The 8180-nt window shown below is 42.3% G+C and overlaps 3 protein-coding genes across 3 annotated transcripts in view; 2 read left to right on the forward strand and 1 right to left on the reverse strand.

Moving 5' to 3' along the window:
• LOC135336530 (sulfide:quinone oxidoreductase, mitochondrial-like) overlaps nucleotides 1–8180 on the forward strand; it is an 80500-nt gene that overhangs the window by 16463 nt on the left and 55857 nt on the right. The window lies entirely within an intron of this gene.
• On the forward strand, nucleotides 38–3817 carry LOC135336555 (guanine nucleotide-binding protein G(q) subunit alpha-like). The gene is made up of 7 exons (XM_064532410.1): nucleotides 38–459; nucleotides 1127–1254; nucleotides 1723–1934; nucleotides 2406–2534; nucleotides 2692–2818; nucleotides 3037–3196; nucleotides 3402–3817. Exons 1-7 carry the CDS (start codon nucleotides 342–344, stop codon nucleotides 3593–3595), a joined length of 1068 nt encoding a protein of 355 aa, XP_064388480.1. The 5' UTR covers nucleotides 38–341; the 3' UTR covers nucleotides 3596–3817.
• Nucleotides 4112–8170, reverse strand: LOC135336521 (leucine-rich repeat-containing protein 71-like). The gene is made up of 12 exons (XM_064532360.1): nucleotides 8002–8170; nucleotides 7861–7957; nucleotides 7680–7804; nucleotides 7537–7612; nucleotides 7374–7445; nucleotides 7254–7322; nucleotides 6764–6995; nucleotides 5820–5906; nucleotides 5013–5111; nucleotides 4908–4956; nucleotides 4652–4840; nucleotides 4112–4455 (listed from the first exon to the last, which is right to left on the reverse strand). The coding sequence occupies exons 1-12, from the start codon at nucleotides 8066–8068 to the stop codon at nucleotides 4223–4225; spliced, it is 1395 nt and encodes a 464-aa protein (XP_064388430.1). The 5' UTR covers nucleotides 8069–8170; the 3' UTR covers nucleotides 4112–4222.

Consider the following 8180-nt stretch of genomic DNA (forward strand, 5'->3'; position numbering starts at 1 on the left):
CGCAAAATATTATGTGTGATAGTGGTCACGTGATTGGAGGGAGTGTCTGATTATTATAGTAGCCAGCTCACAAGGAAAGGGCAGCTCAATTAAGTCAAGAGATTGGTGCTATAGCTAGCTAGCTGTATAGTGGTGTAGGGAGACTGTGTTACGTGGACGTACAAGCATCAGAGGCGCAGCAGCAGGGTCAAGACTTGCTGGATGGAGTAATCGTTTATTTACGGCCAAAGATAAACACTAGGATCAAAGGAGCTAGCTCAATATAACAACAAACACGTCCATACACAGCCACAGCCACTAGTCTCGCGGGCCAACCAGCCACACTGCACTGAGGGTCAAAGATGGCTTGCTTCAAGAGTGAAGAGGAAAGAGCACAGTCGAGAATTAATCGTGAAATAGAACGAGAGATTGCACGAGACAGTAGAGAGACCAGACGGGAGATAAAGCTGCTTCTCTTGGGTACGTTAGTATTAACCATTCATATACATTACTCGTGTTACTCGTGTTATTAAACAATTCATCACAAAATAAAGCTAATTATTGTTGTTACGACGAGTACGATTGTGTAAGCCTTCTGTAGCCTATACAGTACAGAAGCTATAGTTCCTTATAAGCACAATATAATATTATCGTGGGTTGCAAAGAGCTTATAAATGCACGTTTTAGTTCTGATATTGAGTAATAATTATAGATTTCACTTAGCAGGTAACTACGAGCTATTATAGTATCCTGTACTTGGAGATATCAAATTACGTTGCCAGCTCTGGTTAGCCAATGAAAAGTGGCATCTAAATCAGTTATCGTAATTATGCATGAGGGTATCTATGTGTTATAGTGCCTCGAGGCGCAAGGGCGTGTTGTTTTTATTGAAGCCCAAAGGCACTGATTTAGTATCCCGAGGGCACTACAAGTGACTGAGGGCTTCTAAATCACATGGACACCCGATAAAACAGTGTCTAACTCATTTAGATACTAGTGCGCATGCGCAAGCCTTGCCCTCGAGGCTTAACTTGTAGGTATACTAAGGTATACTAAGTCCTATAGTATACTTCCTCTGAGGCACTCTTCCCATGTAGATCTTATCAACTAGCTACTATTGAACTTTGTACCTACCACTACTGCACAGGTACTGGAGAGTCTGGGAAGAGCACGTTTATCAAACAAATGAGAATTATTCACGGCGATGGATACTCAAAACCAGACCGACAAAAGTTTATCGTACTAGTCCACAGAAACATCTACACTGCAATATTGGTAAGCCGGTCGCTGGTATTTATTGTCTCTTTCGTACTTTGCTACATCTACATGTAGATGTAGCTAGAGGGTAACTGCATGACGCATAGTACAGGCAGTAATGTTGTGTTGGGGTTTCCTTGTTGTATTTCATCATTAGTTTGTTTAATGTCCTGGTGACAGTTACTGGGTTAGTATCACCCCCTGTTCTCAATGGACGGTGCTTCTATTGCTACATGCCCCCCCCCCCCACACACACACACAGACGCCTACACACACACACACACACACACACACACACACACACACACACACACACACATAGCCTTGCGTCATTTCCCCAATATTCAACCGTTTGGTAGCTATCTTTCAAAGCCTGTAATTTGTGTTCAATTTCAAAACTAATTGATGCATTTAATAGCTGTCAGAATTACCTTTCCAATGGTTACAAGTTCTGTGATCACACACGCCCACCACACACGCACACAGGCACTGGTAGAAGCCATGGAAGCTCTATCTATCCAGTATACCACAGCCGATCTAAGAGAGTCGTCCAAAGACCTGCTCTCTGTTAATGCTGACACAGCAGTCTCCATTTCATCGTCACACTCTCAGCTGATACGGTTGCTATGGGCTGACCCGGGACTCCAGAGTTGCTATGTGAGAAGGAGAGAATTTCAACTCTCAGACTCAGCCAAATAGTGAGCAAATTTATAATATTTTTTCCATGACTATGTACAAAAAACAAAAAGTTCGGATAATGTTCGTGGCGCTGTAATTAGAAGAAAGGCGGCATGTATCAAACCATAAAAATAATTATGCTTGCTTGTAATGTTGTGTCAAAATCTCAAGTTACCGCATGTTTTGTAAATATGAGCATTTAGAAGCCCTTATAGTCGACGTGTGCAATCTGATCAAGATAGAATACATTATTGCTACCGTAAGTAGAAATTCCAGCCATTTTTAACAAAAGCGCAAGGCTATAGTTTTTCCCTAAATTCAGCCGTTTTGGTAGCTATCTTTGAGAGCCTGTAATTTGTGTTCAGATTGTCCAATTTCAAAACTGATTGACGCATTCAATAGCCCTCAGAATTACCATTCCAATGGTGTGCTTAGTACAAGTTTTGTGGTTAATCGAAATCCATCATTATAATTATAACCCCACCCTCCAGCTATCTAGATGACCTGGACCGGATCTGTGCCGAGGATTTCCTACCCACCACCCAGGACGTGCTCAGGGTTCGTGTACCCACCACCGGGATCAACGAATACCTCTTCACCATCAATAGAGTCATATTCAGGTGAGGACCTTTTCAACAATAGCCACCCTCGAGTACAAGCCCCTACTCGTTTGATACATGTAGCTATTAATTAAATTTTCAGTAATAGCCGCCCTCGAGCACAACCCCCTCCCCTCCCCTATTGAAGCACAAACTATACTGTATTTCTCCCCTGTAGAATGGTGGATGTCGGAGGTCAGAGGTCAGAGAGACGAAAGTGGATCCACTGTTTTGAACATGTGACGTCAGTCATGTTTCTGGCGGCATTGTCTGAGTACGATCAGAGCTTGGTCGAGTCGGATGAGGTGAATTTTAAGTCATGTTATCGTAATCGAAGCCACGGGTTTAAATAGATTGTTATTACTGTACATGTACTTTATAATAATAAGTTTATTTAGTCATAATTATTTTATAAATCGTATCGTATGACATATACACACACCCACACACACACCCACACACACACACACACACATACACACACACACACCCACACACACACACACACACCACACACATACAGAGTGTGAATCGAATGAAGGAGAGCTTAGCGTTGTTTGAGGCAATCGTCAGTTACCCCTGGTTCAGGAAGTCATCCATTATCCTGTTTCTGAACAAGAAGGACTTGTTGGAAGAGAAGATAATGGTGTCACCTCTCTCTGGCTACTTCCCCGAGTACACTGGTACACACCCACCCACACACACACACACACACACACACACACACACACACACACACAAAACTGTCAATTGAATGTCCTTCATAAATCAAATGTGCATTCCGTTTGAGTCGATTTTATGCTTTAGCGGGCGAGGTTCCATCCAACCCAGTTAGCCTTGTGCTTACTACCCCTTACCAAACACACACACGCCCACACACACACACAGGCCCTCAACAGGACTACCTTCAGGCTCGAGAGTTCATAGCACGGATGTTTATCAACGTCAATCAGGAAAGGTCACCTGACATCTACCCACACTTCACCTGTGCCACTGACACTGAAAATATCAAGTTTGTTTTTGATGTGGTTAAAAATCACATTCTCCAACAGCATATCGTCGAAGTGATTCCCGGGCTCTGAGGCCACGCCCATATGCCACACCCCCTAGCTATATATGGACATTTGTTTTTGAGTGCTTAGTTTGTCACATGATTACTTACGTAGGCTACTGTACCAACACTATAATTTTATGGAGATGTCGAATTCTTAAATTCTTTAATTTTGCACTGTTTTAATGTAATTATTTCATGAGCTAATTTTTATATACATGTACTTGTTTTGCCAATTAATTTTAATTCTTAAGCTGATAATCAATATTTCGATTAATTATCGTATATAGCTGGTAATCTTCGTGGGCAAGCTGCATGACATTTTACCCGTGAAAACCCTATAGGCGTGGTTTACTGAAACAAATGCAATGCAGCTGCAGGAATTATGAAGCAAAGGAAATTTTACCCCACGAAAGTTACCCGCTATATATAATTATGATAAGCCGTTTGTTTATGGTATAAATAATGATGTAACTCCTCCCACTAGTACTGAGTGCATGGAGTTTGCAGTCTGACCTAACATTTAGCTATGAATATCATTAATTCGAATATGTGACGTCATTAATTTTGTCTGCCTGGCAATAATAACGATTATGATAATGTTTGTGTATAGCAAACGACAGTGAAATAAAAACAAAATGATAACACATACATAATCTTATGTCCCTGACTCTACAGTGTCTATAACAGGGTCCGTCTCTGCTACTTTGAGAGGGTTTCTTTGCTCCAGTAGGTCATGTAGTGTAGCGAGCATTGAACTGGTGGGAGGGACTAGGTGGTTGTGATGCAGGGTGAGGGCTAGCAGGCCCGGGGCCTGGGCCGTGAATACTGAGGTCTGATAGCGCACGGTGGTTAGGAGGGACGCTATACCACACTCACTGATGTTGTTGTCTGCGTGCGTGTGTGGGGGGGGTGTGTGTGGTGTGTGGTGTGTGTGTGTACATGTACGACACTCACAAAGCTGAGGTACAGTATAAGCTAAAGCTACTCTCAGTACTACCTGAAGTGCTCCAACCATTCTAATTTCTCCATTCTAAGCTAACTACATGTATGAGAAAACTATAAATTGCACAAGAGACTGGCTCACATGATAGCCCCAGGAAGACTAGCGCTGAGTTCCCGGGTAGCAGCCATTGGTCACCATTCTTCTTGGCCTCTAATAACGGACTCCTGCTCTCCAATGGAGGATCTGATTGGACGGGCTCTTCCGTCACCTCTGCTCCTTTCTTGCTGCTTTTAGTCTCCTTTTCACGACTAGCCTTCTTAGAGTCACCACCTAACACAAAAAAATACAACATAATTAATGTATCTCAGTACAAAAAATACACAAGCATGAACCACACCTTTTCTTCCTTTGTCATCTTTCTTTCCTTTTTCATCTTTCTTCGCATCCTGAGTATCAATAATCATAAACTACACAACATTCAAAGGACATATATCGACTATACCTTCCTGCTCTTGCTAGCCTGGGACTTCCCCCCACGCTTGTCCACAGAAGCAGTGGACGCACTCCGCTCTCTGGATAGAATACTGCGTCCACTCTCCGACTGAATAAGGAAAGCAAGGAACTTAAAATAAAGGCTACAGAATGCAAATGTTAGTGATAATTATAATATGTATCCCATGCCAAAAATGGACAATTTGACTTGAAAGCAATCACTGATCTAAACACACCATTAGATAGACCTTTCAAAGGGCTACCAAATGCATCTTTTAGTTGTGACAGGGCACACTCCTAATTGAGGTTATGGATAGGCTTTTCAATTGGCTACAAGATATATGTTTTAATTTTGAAATTGGACAATCCTCCCTCAAGTTACGGGCCTCAAAGGAACACACACACACACACACACACACACACACACACACACACACACACACACACACACACACACACACACACACACACACACACACACACACACACACACACACACACACACACACACACACACACACACACACACACACACACACACACACACACACACACACACACACACACACACACACACACACACACACACACACACACACACACACACACACACACACACACACACACACACACACACACACACACACACACACACACACACACACACACACACACACACACACACACACACACACACACACACACACACACACACACACACACACACACACACACACACACACACACACACACACACACGTACTGATGAAAGCTAACACACCACTTATAAGAGAACACTATACAAGCATACACTTACTTGTCCATCGTCTGTCCTTACTTGGAGAGAATCCATCACTCTCTTCATGACCACCTCCTCATGATTCAGGGGAAACTCAGACAGTACCTGTTGTAGTCAGTATAACAACACAATGATGATAATGGAACTTTATAGGATTACAAAACTACACTGTACGTGTGGACGTTATTTCATACAGGCATAGCACACACATGTCTGTTTGGCTGTACTGACACTACAGATTAAAGACCCCCCCCCCCCCCCCCGTTTATTCGATGGCTTAACTTGGAGATTCTTTCAGCTGCCATAAACTTGAATTCCGGGATCCAATGTCAACTTTTTTTAGGATTTTCTGAAAGCTTAGAATTCAAATGGTGTCATTTTTTGAGAGATAAAAGTATTTGTCGATTTGGCGATACCATGAATAATAATAGCCCATGGTCCAAGGCCGAAAAATGACAAATTAGGGCCCTGAAAAAATGTTGGATTGAAACACATCATTTGAAAGGTATTTTTCTAAGCTTTCAGAAAATCATATAATTTTTAACATTGGATCAACGGTACTCAAGTTAAGGCTGTTGAATGATGTTCAACTACACCCCCCTTCCATCAATGGTTCGGGATTCTTTCCGCTGCCATAACTTGAATTCTGTGGATCCAGTGTTAATATTTTTAGGATTTTCTGAAAGCTTAGAAAAAAAGAATTCAAATGGTGTCATCAAAAATCATATTTGAGAGATAAAAGTATTTGCCGATTTGGCGATACCATGAATAATAGCCCATGGTCCAAGGCCGAAAAATGACAAATTAGGGCCCTGAAAAAATGTTGGATTGAAACACATCATTTGAAAGGTATTTTTCTAAGCTTTCAGAAAATCCTATAATTTTTAACATTAGATCAACGGTACTCAAGTTAAGGCTGTTGAAAGATGTTCAACTACAACCCCCCCCCCCCACCACTGTACCTCTGCGAGTGCTTCCACACCCTCGTCCCCTATACTGTTGTTGGTGAGTGTGAGAGAAAGCAGTGTTCTGTTGAGTCTTAGAGCAGCAGCTAGGAAGATGAGGCCATTATCTGTGAGGCTGTTACAAGATAGATCAAGATGGAGGAGGTTACGATTGTCAGTGAGGGCTGGGGTCAGTTGACTGATAAACACATCAGAGAGTTGACAGCACTTGAGAGAGAGAAGTTCCACACTGTATAGGAGGGGGAGGATTAATGGGAGGCTTAAAATACGTATAACTGGAAAATTTGGCGAAAGTTTTAATTGAAGATCGACAAATTAAAGCCGCCCAGTTGTACGATAATACATGTAGAATATTTGTTTAGAGAGAGCAATATGTGCCAGTGCCTATACAGACTGTATGTGCCAATGCTTATGTGTTCCAGTGCCTATGTGTGCCAGTGCCTATGTGTATTGGATCATTGGCTGGCTAATAATTATTTATAAGAACCTTGTCTTGTGTGTGAGCAGCTCCACTAGAGGCTCTGGGGACAGTGTATTACCATCCAGATAGAGTGCACTAGAATGGGGCAAATATCACAACAATTCACCGTGCGTATATACAGTGTACCTGATGTTTAGCTGTATGGCTAGTGTGAGTACAGAGTGCAGAGTGGTGGCAGTGAGACCAACGTTCCATAGACTATACAGAAATAATTGAAGAAAAATTATTATTATTATAGACATAATAGAGATAATTATAAACAGTGGTAGCAATCAACGGGCTTACGTACTTGAGCACGTGTAGTCGTGTGAAGCTGGACAATGCTTCTGTTAGTATAGACAGTGTCTTCTCACTCAAGAGCCAACCTATTCAAAAATTTTTTTTTCATTAATTTTTTTATCGGTGTGTGTGTGTGTGTGTGTGGTGCCTCACCTCGCATGTGTAGTGTGTGTAGTGTGGAGGGGTCGTCCGGGTCCTCCCAATCTGCCAGCACAGCAAATTTTGATGATGGAGTGTCCTCCGCCACTGCCTCCCCAGAACTGTCCGCCACTGGGACACTACCGAAAACAAATAGAAATAAAACCACACACACACAGACAATGTCATTGCATACCTCGGTCTGAGTGGCTTCACGATGATCAGAGGTAGTCGCTCATGCTCGCACAAGGCAACCAAATCAGTAGATAGCACTCCCGTCAGTTTAACACCGTCTGCACGCATATACTTACAAGTTACATAGTGTGTTTTGGCTCACCATTCTCAGATGGTACCTCCTCGTGAGTTTTGACTCTTGACACAGATCCCCCTCCTTTCTTACCCATCCTCTGGTTCTTCACAATGTGGAGAAATGAAGACTGTTGGCTTCAGAAATCAAAATTATAATAGATCAACCTTTGTATAATTATGGAGAGGTTAAAGTTCAATCGCCATGAC

The sequence above is a fragment of the Halichondria panicea genome, chromosome 5, assembly GCF_963675165.1.
Source record: "Halichondria panicea chromosome 5, odHalPani1.1, whole genome shotgun sequence".
NCBI classification, from domain to species: Eukaryota; Metazoa; Porifera; class Demospongiae; order Suberitida; family Halichondriidae; genus Halichondria; species Halichondria panicea.

Excerpts from the sequence above, each read along its gene's own strand:
- LOC135336555 (XM_064532410.1), top strand. The coding sequence starts at position 342 with ATGGCTTGCTTCAAGAGTGAAGAGGAAAGAGCACAGTCGAGAATTAAT. Across the intron at positions 460-1,126 it reads GATAAAGCTGCTTCTCTTGG|GTACTGGAGAGTCTGGGAAG; the intron begins GTACGTTAGTAT and ends ACTACTGCACAG. Across the intron at positions 2,535-2,691 it reads ATCAATAGAGTCATATTCAG|AATGGTGGATGTCGGAGGTC; the intron begins GTGAGGACCTTT and ends TCTCCCCTGTAG.
- LOC135336521 (XM_064532360.1), bottom strand. The coding sequence starts at position 8,068 with ATGGGTAAGAAAGGAGGGGGATCTGTGTCAAGAGTCAAAACTCACGAG. Across the intron at positions 6,996-7,253 it reads CTGCTCACACACAAGACAAG|TGTGGAACTTCTCTCTCTCA; the intron begins GTTCTTATAAAT and ends CCTCCTATACAG. Across the intron at positions 4,841-4,907 it reads AGATGACAAAGGAAGAAAAG|GTGGTGACTCTAAGAAGGCT; the intron begins GTGTGGTTCATG and ends TTTTTGTGTTAG.